Raw genomic sequence first — 21,618 nt, 5'->3', positions numbered from 1 at the left:
GAGGAAAGAGCAGTGCTCTGAAAGCTAGTGATTCAAAACAAACTTGTTGGATTTTAACCTGGTGTGTTATTGTTGGGAGGGAAAGAGAAGTGGCAGAGAGCAGTCCTGCACTTCCACACACCTCCCGGCAGAGGGCATTATATACAGTGAACAGCAGCCCTGTGTCACTTTATCTCAGTTGTACAACTGAGCTACAGATCAGATCAAATCTCGGGACTTTCCTGATTCCCTTGGCAAATTTGCCACCAGAAAGTCTGTTCTTTAACTGTGCAGGTTGGAAAATTACCTAATTGCCTGAAATCAGACCTCTCTTGGACCAGAGTACGTTTTTATTATTGACATACCTTGAGGATTGTTCTGCATTAACCCTCACAGTACGAGGCAAAATCTAGGTATAACAGCTTTGGTGACTGCCAGTGTTTATTGGTCAGGGCTGTCTGCTGTACTCCACGGATTGACACAGTACGATCATAGAATCAGGACAATGCTGAAAGAGGCCATTTGAGTCGACACCGACCCTCTGAAAGAGCACCCTACCTGGGCCCACCCCCATGCCCTGTCCCCGTAACCTCACCTAACCTTTTGTACACAAACGGGCAATTTAGCATGGCCAATCTACCTAATGTGCACATCTGTGGACTGTCTGTGGGAGGACACTGAGCACCCAGAGGAAACCCATGCGGACACTGGGTGGTCGTGCAAACTCCACGCAGAAAGTGATCCAAGGCTGGAATCAAACCCGGGTACCTGGTGCTGTGAAGCTGCAGTGCTGACTACTGTGCCACCCATATTCAAATCTCAGCTGGGTCAACCAAGTTTCTCTGATCTGAATAATGAGCTTTATGATCTTGGAAGAGGAAAACATGGAATCTGATTTTTAAAGCAATAACATTCAAATGGAAAGATTGGGTAAAAACTGGTTTAAAAATTAGTTTAAATAGACTGGGAATATGGAGAAAATAAAGATAAATTAAACAATTAAAATAGAGACTTCAGTGTTTTTTTTTGTAATTTAGAATTAACCTTGGAACTAAAAAATAAACATTCCCCATATTCAAGTAGTTTCTTGTCAGTAATATTAATACTTACTGCAAAGCAGTTGTTCAAAAACGGAGAACTGGAAGCCCAGAGATGTGATTATTTCCCTAGAATTCTCGGTGGTTTAATGGATATACTCAATGCACCAATATAATGCTTGTGTATAATAACAGACAGGACTATTTTATTTCATAATGGTGTTGTTCAAAATAATGTGAGAATCCGTTAGCGCATAGACAGCCAATTAATCTGCCATGTTGCAAACCTTACCATGCTAAGCACAAGGATGTGAGGATTTATTCAAATCTTGAGGGGAAACTTTATGATTTGCAAACTTTTTCAACATATTGCGTTTTGAGAAACGAGAAGGTATGAAAGAAAATCAAAAAGCGGAGCCCGAGGGTTCTAGCGATGTTTTTAACGACAAAACCACAGCCAGGCGAGTGCCTACGGTGCCAGCTGATAACTTGGCGGGTAGCGCAAAGCACATGCCCCCGAAGCATAAGACAGCAGCAGCCACCATCACGGAGTCAGGCTGGAAGACCAAATAAAAGCTGCTGAACCCAAGAACTCTGTGCAACAAAGGGACCATCACATATATGGAACGTTTGGAAGCGATATTCCTGGTGTCAATAAAGGGAATCAAGCAGCTGAAAATGATGGTTAAAGCTCTCTGTGTGCCAATAACAGTGCAGTAGTGGCAAATGTGGCAGGCCAAGTGGTGTTAATTGGTCACATCAGACAAGAAGTCACTACACTCAGGCTGGCCTGATGAATGAACCTGCTGATACTGATACTAGTTTCTGCTGCTTAAAGATGGACTACCCATGGGAAGATTTGTGCCCTCTCCCACTGACTTGCTCAGCGATGAACATGTGGAGAAGGTGATTTTTATTTCAAAAAGTTCCCTTGAGGGGAAGTACATGTTCGATACGTGTCAGAAGTACCTGAAACTGCAGTTTGATGTCCCAACGGTGAATCCCTTGATTTTGGAAAATGTGAATTATTCTCTGCTGTACAGACATTAATTCGAGGTGCTAACAGCCCCTTAAAATTGGATCACAGTATTCTCGCAATCAATAAATGACAGTGCTCTCAGTGAAACTCAACAGGCTGCTATTTCTCTGCAAGCCAACTCCAATCTCGAGCAAAATCAGCTTAGTAAAGACCTAATAAAGCCCGATCTTAACTCAAGATACACACACTTGTACAAACTGAGTGCAAAGACAACACAGTGGCTGCTGAGAGATGATCTCAATAAGACTGTGAAAGAAATAGATGAGGAACAAAAGGTAGAAGGTGTGATGAGAAACCGCACCGTTCCGAATACGCTACAATCCTTTGATAGGCAGTGCAAGCAGGCTGTTTCCTCCTCAGAAAGACCAGGAAGCAGGATGGTCACCACCCAAGACAAAGGTACCTCAGCCTTATTTTAGGGTCAGTCACCACCTCAGTCACCCAAAGCATCTGCAGACCAGGTATGGGCAGGCACAAAGCCTCGCTGGGAACAGGAAAATGCCTTGTCAGTCCGACACCAGCCAAACCAAAATGAGGAAACCTTTGAACCTCTAAAGCATGTACAAATGCATCTCAAGTTAGTGAAAGTATACAGCCTTATTTCCATGTTTCAACTGAAAGTTAATTATCAGAGGTCGATTGAGCAGCCACAAAGATGCTTGGGCAACAATATAATTTTGAACATTGTCCTGGGTATGAATTGGAATTAGATATTTTAATGCCCAGCTAAACCCCTTTTTCCCTCATCTCTCCAAATTTGCAATGAAGAAATTAAAGCTGTTGATGAAACTTCAGCACAAAGATGTGATTGAAAAGATTATGTCCAAGCATGGAGACAATGGGCGCAAGATCTTGTTCGATCTGGTTCTCTCCCTCGGTGGGCGAGATCCAGATTAACATATTTAAATGAGCCATTGCACTCACTTAAATATGTCTGCGCCCTATTATCCTGAGGCCCGGGATCGAACGCCCATGCCTGGGAGACTTTGCCATGGCACCATTTAGCACTGGTCCACACAAGCATGGTCCAGGCGTAACGGCGCCTGGGGGGGGGGGGGGGGGGGGGCTCCCAAGCCATCAGAGGCCCCCAGGTGGTCTGGCTCTGGGCAGTGTGGTATCCTGGCACTCCCGCTGGCATCTTAGCAGTGTCACCCAGGCACTCTGGCAGTGGCACCCGAGCACTACCAGGGTGCTCAGGTGGCACTGCCAGGGTGCCAGGCTGGCAATGCTAAGGTTTGGTTGCCAAAATGAAAAACTGAGCAATAGATGGAGAAACTGCCCAAATACTACCCGACCTTGGTTTTGTCATCCACTACACAAATCCGGCCTTGGCTCAGTACAAAACGGATGTTTGTAGAATTCATACTTCCACAATACAAGTCAGTGGTCGCACTGAAGCAAAATCAGAGGAAAAAGGTTATCTCCACAAACGTTTATTGGCCTCATTTTCACCATCAATACGATTTGTTTCCTCTGTGACAGGCAAATGAATGGCTGCTTACCCTGATGTATGTGCTCCTGCATTACCAGGAGATTAGAAAGGAAAAAGCATGGGCTTTGAAGCAAAAAAGACAATTTGACAGAAAATGATTCTTTCCCCTGCAATTCACAATGAGCTCACTTGGTGGGTTGACAGTGTGTCAACATGAGCTAATAATCTTGTTAAGTGGACACCAACAACACACAGCAACAAGCAATGTCTCGGGATTAGGGTGGGGTGCATCCAACGATAACACACTCATTGGAGGAAGATGGAATACTAAAGAAACAGCATGAGCAGAAAAAAATGTAATTACTTTGAGCTGAACATTGCTTTCTTTACTTTGCAAGCTTTATGTGTGTGTAACATTTGCGTAAACGTTACTATGCAACTGGACAATACAACAGGAGTGGCGTACATAAACAATATGGGAGGAACATGACCACATTTCCTGGAAAAATGATGCATATCTAGAGACGTTTAGGTCACGACTAAATATCTGTCTGATGTCTCAAATCAAATATGATGTGGAGATGCCGGCGTTGGACTGGGGTGAGCACAGTAAGAAGTCTTACAACACCAGGTTAAAGTCCAACAGGTTTGTTTCGATGTCACTAGCTTTCGGAGCGCTGCTCCTTCCTCAGGTGAATGAAGAGGTATGTTCCAGAAACACATATATAGACAAATTCAAAGATGCCAAACAATGCTTGGAATGCGACCATTAGCAGGTGATTAAATCTTTACAGATCCAGAGATGGGGTGACCCCAGGTTAAAGAGGTGTGAATTGCATCAAGCCAGGACAGTTGGTAGGATTTCGCAGGCCAGATGGTGGGGGATGAATGTAATGCGACATGAATCCCAGGTCCCGGGTGAGGCCGCACTCATGTGTGCGGAACTTGGCTATAAGTTTCTGCTTGGCGATTCTGCGTTGTCGCGCGTCCTGAAGGCCGCCTTGGAGAACGCTTACCCGGAGATCAGAGGCTGAATGCCCTTGACTGCTGAAGTGTTCCCCAACTGGAAGGGAACATTCCTGCCTGGTGATTGTTGCGCGATGTCCATTCATTCGTTGTCGCAGCGTCTGCTGCGGACCCACGGCGAAGAATCACTGAAACGACTACACGATGACATTAATAAGTTCCATCCAACCATCAGACTCACCATGGACTATTCTCCAAAATCAGTTGCATTCTTGGACACACTCGTCTCCATCAAGGACGGTCACCTCAGCACTTCGCTTTACCGCAAACCCACGGATAACCTCATGATCCTCCACTTCTCTAGCTTCCACCCTAAACACATTAAAGAAGCCATCCCCTATGGACAAGCGCTCCGTATACACAGGATCTGCTCAGACGAGGAGGAGCGTAACAGCCATCTACAGACGTTGAAAGATGCCCTCGTACGAACGGGATATGGCACTCGACTCATCGATCGACAGTTCCAACGCGCCACAACGAAAAACCGCACCGACCTCCTCAGAAGACAAACATGGGACACAACCGACAGAATACCCTTCGTCGTCCAGTACTTCCCCGGAGCGGAGAAACTACGTCATCTTCTTCACAGCCTTCAACACGTCATTGATGACGATGAACATCTTGCCAAGGTCATCCCCACACCCCCAATACTTGCCTTCAAATAACCGCGCAACCTCAAACGAACCATTGTTTGCAGCAAACTACCCAGTCTTCAGAACAGTGACCACGACACCACACAACCCTGCCATGGCAATCTCTGCAAGACGTGCCAGATCATCGACATGGATACCACTATTACACGTGAGAACACCACCCACCAGGTACGTGGTACATACTCGTGTGACTCGGCCAACGTTGTCTACCTCATACGCTGCAGGAAAGGATGTCCCGAAGCGTGGTACATTGGCGAGACCATGCAGACGCTGCGACAACGAATGAATGGACATCGCGCAACAATCACCAGGCAGGAATGTTCCCTTCCAGTTGGGGAACACTTCAGCAGTCAAGGGCATTCAGCCTCTGATCTCCGGGTAAGCGTTCTCCAAGGCGGCCTTCAGGACGCGCGACAACGCAGAACCGCCGAGCAGAAACTTATAGCCAAGTCCCGCACACATGAGTGCGGCCTCAACCGGGACCTGGGATTCATGTCGCATTACATTCATCCCCCACCATCTGGCCTGCGAAATCCTACCAACTGTCCTGGCTTGATGCAATTCACACCTCTTTAACCTGGGGTCACCCCATCTCTGGATCTGTAAAGATTTAATCACCTGCTAATGGGCGCATTCCAAGCATTGTTTGGCATCTTTGAATTTGTCTATATATGTGTTTCTGGAACATAACCTCTTCATTCACCTGAGGAAGGAGCAGCGCTCTGAAAGCTAGTGACATCGAAACAAACCTGTTGGACTTTAACCTGGTGTTGTAAGACTTCTTACTGTACTCAAATCAAATACATTGAGGAAATTCAATGACCAGCTTGAATGGAAGTTAGACAGGACTTTTCCTGCAGCTGTATAATTAATTTGTATGGAAAACCAGATGTTGATCTTTTTACATCACATTTAAATGCATAGGTAGAAAACTGTTTGTTGCGTTACCGGAACCTAGCGCCATGGCAAAAGAAGCACATTTTCTCACCGGGTAAAGCTATCCTTTCTATGCATTTAAGATGAGCAGTCTTACAGAAAATGGAAAGGGAGCAAGCTGATTGTTTCATGACCATACCAGAATTGGTCAACACAGCCAAGGTTTGCAAAGTTGTTAAAGCTACTCGTGAAGCATTTCATTTTTTGACCTACTTGGACTGTATGCCACCCACTTTGAGCATCTTAATTGTAGGTTGTCAGGTAAAACCTACAAGACGGCTTTTGAACAGAAAATGTGCCCTCCACCTGCTTCATACAACTTTAGACTGTCATGAAATTGTGTTGAACTATACAACAGATGATAGGTTTTCACTGTTGTGTCTAAATCACAGTATGTCTTAACCCGTATACGGTGGACAAATGAATGTCTATTTCATGAACAATTCAATATTTATTTACTCTCACACGATTGTTAAGGTTTATTATTTTTTTTAATTTAGTGTATCCAATTCATTTTTTCCAATTAAGGGGCAATGTAGCGTGGCCAATCCACCTAGCTTGTACATTTTTGGGTTGTGGGGGTGAAACCCACGCAAACATGGGGAGAATGTGCAAACTCCACACGGACAGTGACCCAGAGCCGGGATCGAACCTGGGACTTCAGCGCCATGAGGCCGCAGTGCTAACCCACTGCGCCACCGTGCTGCCCTGATTGTTAAGGTTAATCAATCACACATACATACAACATAAGTTAAACTACAAAGCAAGTTCGCACAAGACCTTAATTGAACTTCAAGTAACCTACAAGTACCGGACAGATAAAGCCCTTTATCTGTGATCCGCAGTCCTCGATGGTTGGTTATTGGTCTTCCTCGTTCTTGGCTCTGATCTTCCTTCTGCTGGTGGTGTGAATGGTTTTCCTCTTCGGCCGGTGAAGGGTCACCATTGTTGGTTGCTGCCGTACAGAAATATTGAGGGGCTGCGCAGCACCTTTTATCCCTGGGGATTTTCGCACCCTTTTGAGCAGTCCCAGGTGGGCTACCAATCAATCGATCAGAGCTCGATCAACCTGATCGATAAAGTCCAATCAAGGTCCGCCACCTTGATTGCGGGGCATGCCCTTACCGGCCGTGTCCGTTAGTGTCCAAGGCATGTAGGCCTTTCCAAATAAGCAGAGTAGACGCCGTTGAGTCTGATATTTTAGAAGCAATTTGCATGTAAGCCTATTGGCCTCGGGATGGCCTTGAGATGGCCTTTCTCCTGTGCTATTTGCAAAGTCTGGGCTGCAGCTTTTGTTTATTCAGAGCTGCGGCCTCCTTGTCCTCAAACTTGGCCACTTTTCCCAGCATCCCTTCCGGATGCCATTTTAGGTTGCCACATTGCTAATTTTATGTGCCACCCTTCACTGCCAAGTACAAAAGGCAATTCAATAGTTGGCACTGATAGAGTTCATAAGCTGTGCCCTCACTTTTAAGATTGGCTGAGCATATGTAAATGGTTACTCATGTTATCTCTCACCTCAACTACCTCATAAGGTGAAGATCAAACAGGTAAGTTCTTGTTTATTCTTTCCAATTTATTTAGTTGAAAAAGTAATTTCGCATTTACAACAAATCTGATGCCAATCCTGAGCCTGTATTGATTACAGGTTGAGCATCCCTTATCCGATATGCTTGGGGCCGAGTGTGTATCTGATTTCGGAATTTTTCGGATTTCGGAATATAATGTGCATCTGCAGCATTTTGGGAACTGCGCATGTATGGCACGTTCGGAACTGCACCTGAGTGGCATGTTGGGAACTGCGCATGTATGGCACGTAGGGACCTGCGCATGTGCGGCATGTAGGGATCTGCGAATGTGCAGTGCGTTGGGACCTGCGCATCACCCGGGACTCGTGGCGTCATGTCGGCGCTCAAAAAAAAAAGTGGATTTTGGAATGTTTTAGTTTTCGGATAAGGGATGCTCAACCTGTACTAATTACTCGGGCCATTATGGTTCAAACATAATATACAATGAAATGTCTTCAGATGAACATGTAAACTGGAATTTCTCCTGTAGCAACCCTTGTTCCAGCTAAGGAGGTTTTGTTTGGCTGAATTTTTATTTATTTGGTGTTATAATTAAACAGTTCCAGTGTTTTCATTTTGATTTGATGTGCAATTGTCAGAATTAGTTGCAGCATCCTCCATAAAGAGTCGGCTAGTCAAAAGGTGACGTGTGTGCGACCAGAAAAGACCTTGTTGTCTATCCAGCTACTCCCAAACATTAATCCCTTTTAATTGGAACTCCGATCAAATATCTCTCCAATTATCCCTGAAGTAGTTCCTCATTCACTGCTCCTGTGCTAATCGTACTGTGTGGAAGAACTCGGAGGTCATTGTTTAAAAATAAGGGATCGCCCATTTAGGACAGAGATGCCAAAAATATTTTTTTCTCAAAGGATAGTGAGTCTATAGAACTCTTCCTCAAAAGGCAGGGAAGCAGAGACTTTGAAAGGTAGAGCTAAATAGAATATTAATATGCAAAGGGTGAAGGTTTATTAGGAGAAGGTGGGAATGTGGATTTGAAACTACAATCAGTTCGACCATGATCTTATTGAATGGTGGAGCAGGCTCGGCCCCTTGAGCCTGCTTCCAATTTATGTTTTTTTTCAATAAACATTTTATTGAGGTATTTATGGTTTTATAACAATAACAGAAGAAACAGTGTACATACAAATATGAACATAGTGCAAAAGCCGTCTTCCTCCCTCACAGGTCCCACATTTTCTAACACCCTACTTTAAACTAAACTAAACCCCAGCCCCCCCCCCCTTTCTGCTGATGGTTAATTTTCCCCAAAGAAGTTGACGAACGGCTGCCACCTCCGGACGAACCCTAACATTGACCCCCTCAGAGCGAACTTGATTTTCTCCAGACCCAATTCATATGTTCTACCTCACTGTGTGCCGCCGCTCTCGAGAACAAAGAACAAAGAGCAATCCAGCACAGAAACAGGCCCTTTGGCCCTCCAAACCTGTACCGGTCATGATACCAACCTTGGCCAAAACCCTCAGCATTTCCTTGTGCTGTATCCCTCTATACCCATCCTATCTATGTATTTGTCAAGATGCCTTTTGAACATTGTTAATGTATCTACTTCCACAACCTCCCATGACAACGCGTTCTAGGCACTCAGCACCTCTGTAAAAAATCTGCCTCGCGCATCTCGTCTAAACTTTGCCCCACGGACCTTAAACCTATGTCCCCTGGTGACTGACGCCTCGACCCTGGAAGAGTGTCTGCCCATCCACTTTATCCATACCCATCATAATCTTGTAGACTTCTATCAGGTCACCCCTCAACCTCCGTCATTCTAACGTGAACCGTCCAAGTCTATTCAGCCTCTCAGCATAGCTAATACCTTCCAGATCAGGCAACATCTTGGTAAATCTCCTCTGCATCCTCTCCAAAGCCTCCACATCCTTCTGGTAGTGTGGCGACCAGAATTGTGCGCAATATTCTAAATGAAGCCTTACCAAAGTTCTATACAATTGTAGCATGACTTGCCAGTTGTTATACTTGGTGCAGGCAAGTATTCTATATGCTTTCTTGACTACCTTGTCCACTTGTGTTGCCACTTTCAAAGATCTGTGAACCTGCACCCCCAGATCTCTCTGACTTTCTATATTCCTAAGAGTTTTGCCATTTGCAGTATATTTCCCCTCTATGTTAGACCTACCAAAATACATTACCTCATGTTTGTCTGGCTTAAACTCCATTTGCCATTTCTCTGCCTATGTCTCCAACCTATCTATGTCCTGCTGAATCCTCTTACACTCCTCAAAACTATCTGCCACTCTACCAACCTTGGTGTCATCTGTGAACTTCCTAATCAGACCAGCTACATTTCCTCCAAATCGTTTATATATACTACAAACAATAGAAGCCCCAGCACAGATCCCTGTGGAACACCACTAGTCCCAACCTTCCATTCAGAAAAACACCCTTCTACAGCTACCCTTTGCCTTCTGTGACCAAGCCCGTTCTGTATCCATCTTGCCACCTCACCTCTGATCCCGTGTGACTTCACCTTTTGTACCAGTTTGCCATGAGGCACTTTGTCAAAGGCTTTACTGAGGTCCATGTAAACAACGTCCACCGCCCTCTCCTCATCAATCATCTTTGTCACCTCCTCAAAAAACCCGGATCAAGTTAGTGAGGCACAACCTCCCCTTCACTAAACCAACACTTGAATGCCTGTGCTCAATGACCATGCACCGTCTTTAGTTAACTTTGAAATTGTTTCCATTTTTGCAGTGACTATCCAGAAGTTCCTCATTCCGCTGGACTCTATATTCGATGGGTTATACACCTCCATATTTGCCTTAAATTTTGGTGACTGCCAAACAAACAGAGCTACAACAAGCACCGATAACGGGAAGATTGCCGCAACCAATCAACTTGCATTCATAGATTTGCTCGAGGTTTTTGTTACTATTAGAATCCAGCTGAAATTAAATTTATCATGTCTGAGGATATTATACCTGTGTGTCTCACAAATACTCCACTGCGTCATTTCCTCTGCTCATTATTTGGTTAGAAAGAGGCTGCTATTGCTGCTCAAACAATGTATTCTTTGCCATGCTGGTGAGGATGATGCCAGTGATTCCTGTTGTGCAATATCTCAGCAAGATAGTCACATGGTCCATGATTTATTGGCTGTATCGAATGTGGTGTTACAAGCTTTGGTGTCAGGTTGGTTAAGACAGGTTCCTGTCAGTCCCAAGCCATCTTTCTTTGGAGGCAGTGAGATACTTGGTGTTGAAGATTCGAACTGTGGGCCAGATCTGGTGATGGTAAGGGCTGTAAGTCTAATTCTAATCAAAGCCATGGAAATGAAGGTGCAAAACAGGACCTTGGCAGTCAAAGAAAAAGGTAATAATTTAACATTTTATTTGTTAACTAACCTGAAGACTTTAAATAGCAAAAGTTGTTTACAATTACCTACCCTTTTGGTGTCTTAACAAACTGTAAGTAGAAAAGGAACATTATAATTTCTAGACAACAAGGAAGGTTTCAAGATTACCTGAAACAATTGGGCTGACAAAAAAATACTTGAGCAATCTATTAGCACTTGGCACTGCCAACCAGTGAATGTTTAACTGCCACTAGTCAATAGCCTGTGAATGTAGGAAATCAATATTCAGAAACTTAAAATCACCTTGTATTCCCCTCCTCAAACCTGCCTCTCTTCCAGCCACTTGTCATCCTTGTTTTAAAATTCCTCCCTATCTCTAACCTCCTCCAGCTTTACGATGCTTCAAGTGTTCTGCACTGCTCCAATTCTGGACTCTTGCACAGCCCCAGTTTTAATCACTGCATGGATGCCATGTATTCAGCTGTTTGTGCTCTAAGCTCCTGCTCTTGCCCCTGCACCCCCCCCCCCAAACACGCACACAATCTCCCCTGGGCAGAAAAGTGAGTTGAGGTAGATTATCAGCCACTATCGTATTGAAAGACGGAAGACTTGAAGGGGCGAATGGGGGATGGAGGGGCCTCAGTTACAGGGAAAATTAGAAAATCCAAATTAAAGGAGGAGGTAGGAGTACAGGTTAGCGATGTGGTGGATGGTTACCAGAAAATAAAGGTGAAGGCAGAACGGGCAAATGTCCTTTATCACCAAGGAACTATAAAAGAATAGGGAAATTTGATAATAGAACACATTTAAAAGCTTTGAAAGCTTCGTATTTAAATGCATGAAGCCTTCGGAACAAAGTTAATGAGTTTATGACGTAGATGGGGACGAAAGGGTAAGATTTGGTGGCAATTACTGAGACATGGTTACAAGGAGACCAGGTCTGGGAATTGAATATCCAAGGGCACTCAGTATTTCAGAAAGATTGAATGATAGGAAAAGGAGGTGTGCAGCTTTGCTGGTCAGTGCTCTAATAAAAAATGATATAAGCACTGGAGATCAAGATGTAGAATCAATCTGGGTAGAAATAAGAAATAACAAAAGGAAGGAGTCCCTGGTAGGAGTAATCTGTAGGCCCCCAAATAGTAGTTGCAAAATAGTAGTTCCACAGTGGGGCACAGTATAAACCAGGAAATACTGGGTGTTTGTAAGAATTGGGCGGCGATAATCATGGGTGATTTTAATATGCACATAGACTGGATCATTCAAATTGGCAAGGATAGCCTCGAGGGAGAGTTCATTAAATATATTAGAGATTGTTTCTTGGAACAATATGTTGTGGAACCAACCCAGGCTACTCTGGATTGGGTATTGTGTAATGAGAAGGGATTACTTGATGACCTCATAGTTCAGGATTCTCGAGGGAATAGTGACCATAATGCGATAGAATTCAAAATTCAGCTTGGAGACGAGAAAATGGAATCGCACACTAGCATCCTGGAATTAAACACAGATAATTACATGGGCATGAGGACAGATTTGTCCTGAATAGAGTGGGCAGGAAGGCTAAAAGGAAGGACAGCTGATGAGCAGTAGCAGTTGTTTAACGAGATACTTAGTTCCTCACAATTAAAATATATTCCAGAGAGGAAGAAAGAGGATAAGAGGGGTAAAATCATCCATGGCTAAGCAAGGAGGTTAAGGACAAAAACTAAGGTATACCATGTTGCAAAGGCCAGTGGCAGGCTGGAAGATTCGGAAACTTTCAGACATAAACAAAGAGTTACTAAAAACGAATAAAAAGTGGTTAGGTAAATTACGAAAGAAAGCTCGCACAAAAGGATGGCACAAGCTTCTATAAGTACATAAAAGGGAAGAGAGTCGCTAAAGTGACTGTTGGTCTCTTGTAAGTTGAAACCAGAGAGTTAGTAGTAGGGAACACAGAAATAGCAGATATGCTAAATTAATATTTTGCCTCCGTTTTCACAGTGGAGAACACTAGTACCATCTCTATAGGAAGGGGTAATGCATAGGTAGTAGAAAGGGTGGAATTTAGAACAATCAGCGCCAATAGGGAAACAGTACTCAATAAACAATTGGAATTGAAGGCAGACAAGTCCCCAGGGCCTGATGGCCTGCATCCTAGGGTATTAAAGGAAGTGGCAGCAGAAATAGTGAATCCATTGTTATAATATTCCAAAATTCCCTGGACACGGAAAAGGTTCCAGTGGTTTGGAAAAATGATAATGTAATGCCCTTATTCAAAAATGGAGGGTGGCAGAATGTAGGAAATTACAGACGTTAGTGTAATATCTGTCATTGGGAAATTGTTAGAATTCATTATTGAGGTAGTAAGGGAAAATCATGTTTGACTAATTTCCTAGAGTTCTTCGAAGATGTAATAAGCTAAGTGGATAATGGGGATCCTGTAGATGTAGTATATCTGAACTTCTGGCCCACTACCCCAGAATGCGGTGGATGCTAGGACAGAGTAAATTTAAGGAGGAGTTAGACAGATTTTTAATCAGTAATGGGTTGAAAGTTTACGGAGAATGGGCAAGACGGGGAGCTGGGGTCATGTCAGCCATGATCGTATTGAACAGTGGAGCCTGAGAGGCTAAATTGCTTCTGCTCCTAGTTCTTATGTTCTAAAAAAGAACTATTGTGTCTAATTTCACCTTCCAGCTCTTCGTCTGTAGCCCTGTAGGTAACAGCACCTCCAGCACAAATCTGCAGTTCTTGATTAATAAGGGGATTTCTTGATGATTAATAAGGGGATCAGGGGTTATGGGGAGAAGGCAAGAGAAAAATATCAGCCATGATTGAATGGTGGAGCAGACTCGAAGAGCCGAATGTCCTAATTCTGCTTCTAGATCTTCGGTCTTATGGCCTCTTTCTCCTTTTCTTACGTTCACCACTCTACCTCTCTCCTTTAAGATTCTTCTTAAATCCTATTTCTATAACCAAGTACCTTCCCTAATATCTTCTTGCGTGGCTTGACATTGAATATTATTTGATGATGCGACTGAGAAGCAGTTTTTTCCAACTTTAAGGGCGCTTGTTTTTGTTGCCTCACCTTTATACTAAATACTAAATTGCCCTTGCGATGAGCAAGGCCACAGCGCTGGTTCAATACCTGTACCAGCTAAGGTTACTCATGAAGGCCCATCTTCTCAACATCGTCCCTCGACCGAGATGTGGTGATCCTCCGGTTAAGTCATTTCCAGTCAGCTCTAAAAGGGGAAAGCAGCCCGTGGTCATCTGAGACTGGCAACTTTATTTCTTTCACTTTATTATGATCAGTACTTCCTCGGGGATCTTTTACTCTGAGATAATTTTTCAAACCTGACTCACTGTCTATTACCAGATTTCAATAAGAAGTCTGACAACACCAGGTTAAAGTCCACAGGTTTGTTTCAAACACTAGCTTTCGGAGCACTGCTCCTTCCTCAGGTGAATGAAGAGGTATGTTCACCTTCATCCTTCATTCACCTGAGGAAGGAGCAGTGCTCCGAAAGCTAGTGTTTGAAACAAACCTGCTGGACTTTAACCTGGCGTTGTAAGACATCTTGCTGTACTCACCCCAGTCCAAAGCCGGCACCTCCACATCATGACCAGATTTCAAGATAGCCTGTTCCCAGGTTGGCTCCAGAACATATCCCTAATGCACTCTATGACTTTGCTGTTGTAGCTACCCGTTCCAACTTGATTAACCCAATCAACATTAAGATTACAGTCACCCACAATTATTGCTCCATTCTTTTTACATGATTTGTTGATTTATGTCCTTCCTACAGCATGGCTACTATACACAACTGTTGCCAATGTCTCCTTTCCCTTGTTTTTTTTTTTATCTCCACCCAAATGCACTCTATGTCATCTCTCACAACTCTCCTTGTTTCATCTCTTATTACCAGTGCTACCCCACCATCTTATCATTCTCTCTGTCTTTCTGAAAGATCAAGTATCCCTGAATATTAAGTTCCCGGTTTTGATCTCCTTGTAACCATGCCTCCGTGATGGCCATGAGATCATATCTCAATTTGCACTGTCAGTTCATCTACCTTATTCCAAATACTTTATGCCATTTTTAATCATTCTAACTTTTCTTTGTCCTGTGGCCTAGTTTCCTCTCGTCCTTGATTATTACCCTGTTTACCATTTTTGCATTTTACTGTTCTTTATTTTTTTACTGTCCTTGTTTCTCTTTCCCTTGTCATCCTGCTTAGGTTCCCATTCCCCTGTCATTCTAGTTTAAACCCTTACCAACCACACTAGCAAATACTCGCCCTCAGACATCAATCCCAGTCCTGTGCAGATTTAACCCTTACAGTTTGTACTGCTCCTACCTCCCCCAGAACTGGTCCCAAAGTCCCACAAATTTGAAACCTTCCCCCTTGCAGCATGATATGCCATCAATAAGCACACGACGAGTGATGAACGTAACTGAGGCTTTAATACACTAAACAGAAAGTCTCCTGACCTCTGATCCCGAACTGGATCAGAGGCGGAGACTAGCCACCTTTGTACATGAGCCCGAGGGGAGGAGCCACAGGCGGAGCCAGCCGGGACAAGCCCAGGCATGTAACAACACAATACAATGCAATACAGTGGTTTACCACACACCATCTTTCCAGCCATGTATTCATCTGATATATCCTGCTATTTCAACTCTGACTAGCACGTGGTACTGGTCGTAATCTTGAGATCACTACCTTTGAGGTCCTCCTTTTCAACTTGTTTCATAAACTCCCGAGATTTGGCTTTTAGGACCTCATCACTTTTTTTTGTAACAGATTGCATGTTCCGAATGTTTACCACGACCATTGGCTGTTCACCCTCCCCCTTCAGAATGTCCTTTAGCCGCTCTGAGACATCCTTGACCTAGCACTAGAGAGGTAACATACCATCCTCGAATCCTGTTTGCAACCACAGAAACACCTATCTATTCTCCTTACAATTGAATCCCCTATAATTATTGCATTCCCACACTTTTGACTCCTCCCCTATGCAGTAGAGCCAACCAAGGGGCACAAAATGTGGCTGTTGCTGCTTTCCCTTGAGAGGCCATTCCCCTCAACAGTATCCAAATGGTATAAGCACGAAGATAAAAGCAAATTACTGCGAATATGGAATCTGAAACAAAAGCAGAAAATACTGAAAAATCCCAGCAGGTCTAACAGCATCTGTGGAGAGATGGGAGCTAATGTTTAGAATCTGGATGCTTTGACAAAGAGTCAGCCAGACTCAACATTAGCTCCCTTCTCTCTCCACAGACACTGTCAGACCTGCTGAGATCGTCCAGTATTTTCTGTTTCTGTTTCAAAGTGGTATATCTGTTCTGTAGGGGAATGGCCAGATGAGATTCCTGCACTGCCTGCCGAGTTCTCTAGCTCTGCCCTGTGGTCACCCATTCCCTTCCTGCCTGTGGAGTCTGAGCCTGCGATGTGACCACTTCTCTGTACACAATATCCACGACATTCTCCACCTCATGGATGCTCCACAGTGTCCCCAGCCGCCGCTCCAACTCCGAAACCACAAAAAAACCTTACAAACTATAAGCGATAAAATTAGTAAATATTTACCCGACCTTTCCCCCTGTTTACCAATTAGGTCTCTCCCTTGTAGCCTCTACTGCTGCAGCTGGGAGAGACCACTCTCTGAAGATTTAAAGGTTAGAAAGCAAATAGAAATAGTTACCATTTCAGTTCCCACTGTGCTCCAAATTCCTGATACCCACACTCACTCTGGCTATGTCTCACTCAGGATGTGCTCTCTCCCACTGCTCGTGGCAAAGCTCACTGTGCGCTTCCAATAGTCCCTTTCTTAAATAGGGTTGAGGTGACTCACGCCAGGTAAGAGGGTTTTAACGAACAGAAAGACTAGGTGATTCTGTACTGAGCTAAGGCTGACATGTAAACTGATTGAATGTGTACTGACCTACAAGCCACACAGGAGGACAACTTTGTTGTGTTGAAATTAGACCCACTTCTACTCTTAGCCTCAGGAATGTGGAATTTTTTCTTCCAAACTTTTCACCTTATTCTGCACATAATGTTTACAGGTTCCTCTAATGTATTTAACACGCTGTAAAAGCAGATCTTGAGGTGGTACTGACTGTGCGCCATGTTTCTAGGCAGCCTGAGAGATGAGCTCCACTCTTGGGTGTCTCAACTGTTGATGTTTCTGAGGATGCATTTCCAGAGCCCTGCACATTCCCAGCAGCTCTCTCATCCATGTGCCTTGGTTTCCTTGGTTTTCGGGGAGCAGGATGATGATATGGTGGAGGCTGCCAGAGGACTGCTAACCATCTATGCACGTTCCTACAGGTTGGTAGCTCTTTTGCATTTTGATCAGATTGTTTTACAGTGATTCAAATTCAAACATCTACATTTTAATATTCCCCTTGGTGGCAAAGCCTGCAGTTATAAACATTTGTAAAGTACATTTATTTAATTTCGTTCCAGCTCCTCTGTCGAGTTGATTCTTGTCCAGAGATTTGTGCTTTTGTTTAAGAACAGATCAGGAATAGGAGCAGAAGTAAGCCATTTGGCCCTTCGAGCCTGCTCCATCATTCAACATGAAAATCTTCCAGCTCAGCTCGTCCTTTCCATCAGAGCCCAATAAGTTATGTACCTCAATGACTGAGCTCAAACAGCTCTTTGGGGTAGACAATTCCAAAGATTCACAACCTTCATCCTTGCCGTTGTTACCTCTAGACTTGACTAAATCAGTATACTCATGGATGGGTTCCCACATGTCTGCTGTAAAACTTGGTCTTCCAAAACCTGCAGCAAGACTCATTTCCCTATTACCCCTGTGCTCGCTGACCTTCATTGATTCCCGGACAACATCTTGATTTTAAAATTCTCCTCTTTGTCTTCAAGTCCTTCTGTGGTCTCGGCCCTCCCTATCCCCGTGATCTCCTCCAACCCCACAATTCTCTGAGATTTCTGTGCTCCTTCAATGCTAGCCTCACATGCATTCCCAATCATAATCGCACCAGTGTTGGCGGCCATGCCTTCAGTTCCCTGGACCCCAACCTATGGAATTTATTTCCTACATCTCTGTCTGTATCGTGCTTTTTTCCTTCAGGACACTCCTTAAAACCTCTTTGACCAAGCTTTTAGTCACTTGACCAAATATCTCCTTATGTGGCTAAAACTGTCAGCGCTTCTCAAACTGTTTTGTCTGCGGATCACTTTGCCATGGCAAAGCAGGTGTGATACCTGTGGGTGACCAGTGGGGGCTTCGGCCCACCTAAGTGATCCACAGACTAAATAGTTTGAAAACACTGAGCTGCAACATGGTCACATTCTCAGAATAAGGAATCAGCAATTGAGCATTGAGATAAGGAAAGATTCCTTCATTGAAATAACGTAACATTATATTTATGTGTTGCCTTTAACACATCGAGACATCCCAGGACTCTTCCCAGGAGCGTAATAAATAAATCTGACCCCCTAGCCACATAAAAGCAAAAATTTGGGAATTGATGGGCAGAATGGACTTGCACTGAGTGAGGTGATGTTTGGTTCCAAGCTGGAGAGTTTTGGTCACGTCGCAGACTCCACCTTCAGCAGCTTCCTCATTGTTTTCAGCCCCATATGCTTTGAAAACCTTGCCTCACAGTTGTATGATGCTGGGAATGGCAACAGGTGCTTCAGAGTGATGTCGGCGACTCCAGGAAACTTTGGCTATACGTGCAGGCAAATCACCTTCAATGACCTGCATTATGGACCAGCCATGGACCACTTAGCGGATCCTCAGGAACACTGCTGATCCACAGACCACACTTTTGAAACCACTGCTCCCTGGGCCCCTCGCTCACATCCTGGTTCCCTCCCCCCACCCAAAAATTTACATAAGTGTCAAACCCTGTGAGCAGCGACAGTGAGTGCACGCAAGAGGCATTATACCCAAATCAAATTATCCTTTCCGCTTGTGTCCACATATTGATGCTCTCCACTTGGTTGTCACTAGGCAGCCGTGTGCTCTGCTCTCTGGTCAGGGTCACTGGGGCAGCTGTGTGCTCTGCTGTCTGGTCAGGGTCACTGGGGCAGCCATGTGCTCTGCACTCAGGTCAGGATCACTGAGGCAGCCGAGTGCACTGCTGTCTGGTCAGGGTCACTGGGGCAGTCGTGTGCTCTGCTGTCTGGTCAGGGTCACTGGGGCAGCCGTGTACTCTGCTCTCCACCGGGAGAGCTCCATTTATCTATTCAGCCGCCCCCTGATCTTGTCCAGGATTTCAATCAACCCTGTCCACTGCTGTTTGCCATATTGAGAATTTTGGATATCATGAGATTTGAACTGGTTATTTTGAATTGATTAATTCTTCATTTGCAGTGTATTGAAAGTCTTTTCATCTATCTCTACAGAGCTTTGAAGAGTTACCCTCAAGAAAAGGCAGATCTCGCTCGTGAAATACATGAACATTGCTTCAATCCCCATTGTATCTTTCTCCTGATGTTACAGAGTTTAGCGTTTGATCATTGTGTGCTGCTTGATTTCCTGATCTCCACAGAAACCTGCTTCCTGGAGTATTTAGTGAGATATCTGCGACTTCTTCAAGAGGACTGGCAGCCCTTCTGCTGCATTTGTGTCCAGTTTGATGCTGTTGAATCATTTTGTTTGCCAGCAATTAATGATGTGTGTGACGACCTCAATCTCACTGCTGGTGTCGAGCAAGACAGGACCAATAATCAAACTTACACTGAAGCCTCAAAAGAAGCAATTGTAAACACTTCAGAGCCGCATCTTCTGACACCCATGGGGGAGCTGAGGAACAGTGAAGACGCTGTGAGCTGCAACAACTCTCACCTGGTGAGTAGCTGTAGGCCCAGGCCCAGGCCACTAGGACAGTCCCACGGCCTAGTGGATTATGAGAGTTCAGAGGACTCTGATACTGATGGAGTGGAATCTGCCTCCATGAATATCATCAGCCTGGAAAGCAGTCAGGATAATGATGAGGTGAAAGACGCAGGAACAAGTGAGAGAGTGAAACAGGTTTCAGAAACAACAGAACGTATCAAAGTTGTAAGAAATCCAAGAGATGTCAATTCATACAATTGTGAAAAGGACACAAAAATGTCCTTTGAAGGAATGTTTCAGAAATCAATGAGCTGTTTGACTGAATTGAGAAAAACCATTAGCCGTTTGCAGGGAAGATGTCTTTTTCCATATAATGCAACGGCACTGCTAAAACTGCTGTTAGATATTGAAACGCGCAGCAGAAAAGACGCTTGATAGCCTACCTAACTGCCAGTGAAGAACAGATCCTTTGTCAATTCAGACAATCAGTTTCTCCAAAAATTGTACAATATTGATTTATGATTCATTTTTGTAAATAAAACTTAACACGAAAACTGAGTTTACTTTGATAAAATACAAAGTTTGCAACAGCAGAATGAAGATTAGAGAGATTACACTGAATCTGAATTACCTGAGTACTTCACAGTGAGGCTGAGACCTGAACAAGTTACGACTAGTTATAATTATCCTGACATTTTAGGATTTGGTTCGATAAAAAATAACCACATGGGAAAGGAAACTGGAAAAATTAGACCTTTCTCATTGGGACAACACAGATAACTGGACAACAGAGCAGATAGAAACAAAACTGTTTACAATATTTCAGGGGCTGTTAGCTGGCCAATCTTCTATCCATGCCAATATGTTACTCCCTACTCTTTTGAGTTTTTATTTTCCACAGTAACCTTTGATAAGGCACTTTATCAAATACCTTCTGAAAATCCAAGTACAGTACATCGTCCAGTTCCTCTTTGTCCACAGCACTTGTTACTTCTTCAAAGAACACCAATAAATTAGTTCAACATGATTTCTCTTTCACAAAACCATGTCGACTCTGCTTGATTACCTTGAATGTATCTAAATGTCCTGCTACATCATCTTAAGTTTCAAACATTTTCTCTATGACTTGTCTCAGGGCGCCGAGGTCCCAGGTTCAATCCCTGCTGTGGGTAACTCTCCGTGTGGAGTTTGCACATTCTCCCAATGATGTGCAGGGTAGGTGGATTGGCCGTGCAAAATTGCCCCTTAATTGGAAAAAATGAATTGGGCACTCTAAATTTATTTTAAAAAGAACATTTTCTCTATGACAGATATTAAGCTAACTGGCCTACAGTTTCCTGCCTTCTGTCTCCCACCCTTTTTGAAAAAAAGTTATATTTCCTATTTTCCAATCAGATGGAACCCTCCCTGAATCAAGTAATTTTGGAAAATTAATATTAACACATCAACTATTTCACTAGCCACTTTTAAGACACTGGGATGAAATCCATCAGGACCCGTGGACTTGTCAATCGCAGTTCCAACACTTTGCTACATTTCACTTTCCTGATGATAGCATTTTTCTTGAATTCCTCCTCCTATTTCCTGTTTTCCAGCTATTTCTGGGATGCAACTTGTAACCTATTTTTTTAAAATACATTTACGGGATGTGGCCGTCGCTGGTTGGCCAACATTTATTGCCCATCCCTAGTTGCCCTTCAGAAGGTGATGGTTAGCTGCCTTCTTGAACTGCTGCAATCCTTAAGATGTGCTGTTAGGGAGGGAGTTTCAGGATTTTGCCCCAGCAACAAGGAACAGCGATATATTTCC

The 21,618-nt window shown here is 43.9% G+C and overlaps 1 protein-coding gene across 5 annotated transcripts in view; it reads left to right on the top strand.

The window, feature by feature from the left end:
• The window catches only part of lins1 (lines homolog 1), a 64,659-nt gene extending 44,296 nt beyond the window's left edge, over positions 1-20,363 (top strand). For all 5 annotated transcript variants that reach the window (XM_072468801.1, XM_072468802.1, XM_072468799.1 and 2 more), the window contains 3 exons: positions 10,401-11,018; positions 17,135-17,327; positions 19,377-20,363. In XM_072468801.1, the coding sequence (XP_072324902.1) occupies positions 10,401-11,018; positions 17,135-17,327; positions 19,377-20,244 (1,679 nt within the window). In that variant the 3' untranslated portion in view covers positions 20,245-20,363. The remainder of the gene's footprint in view (positions 1-10,400; positions 11,019-17,134; positions 17,328-19,376) is intronic.
• Positions 20,364-21,618: the final 1,255 nt, after the last annotated feature.

This window comes from Scyliorhinus torazame, chromosome 12 (assembly GCF_047496885.1).
Source record: "Scyliorhinus torazame isolate Kashiwa2021f chromosome 12, sScyTor2.1, whole genome shotgun sequence".
NCBI lineage: Eukaryota > Metazoa > Chordata > Chondrichthyes > Carcharhiniformes > Scyliorhinidae > Scyliorhinus > Scyliorhinus torazame.
This window is presented reverse-complemented; position numbering and strand designations above follow the sequence as displayed.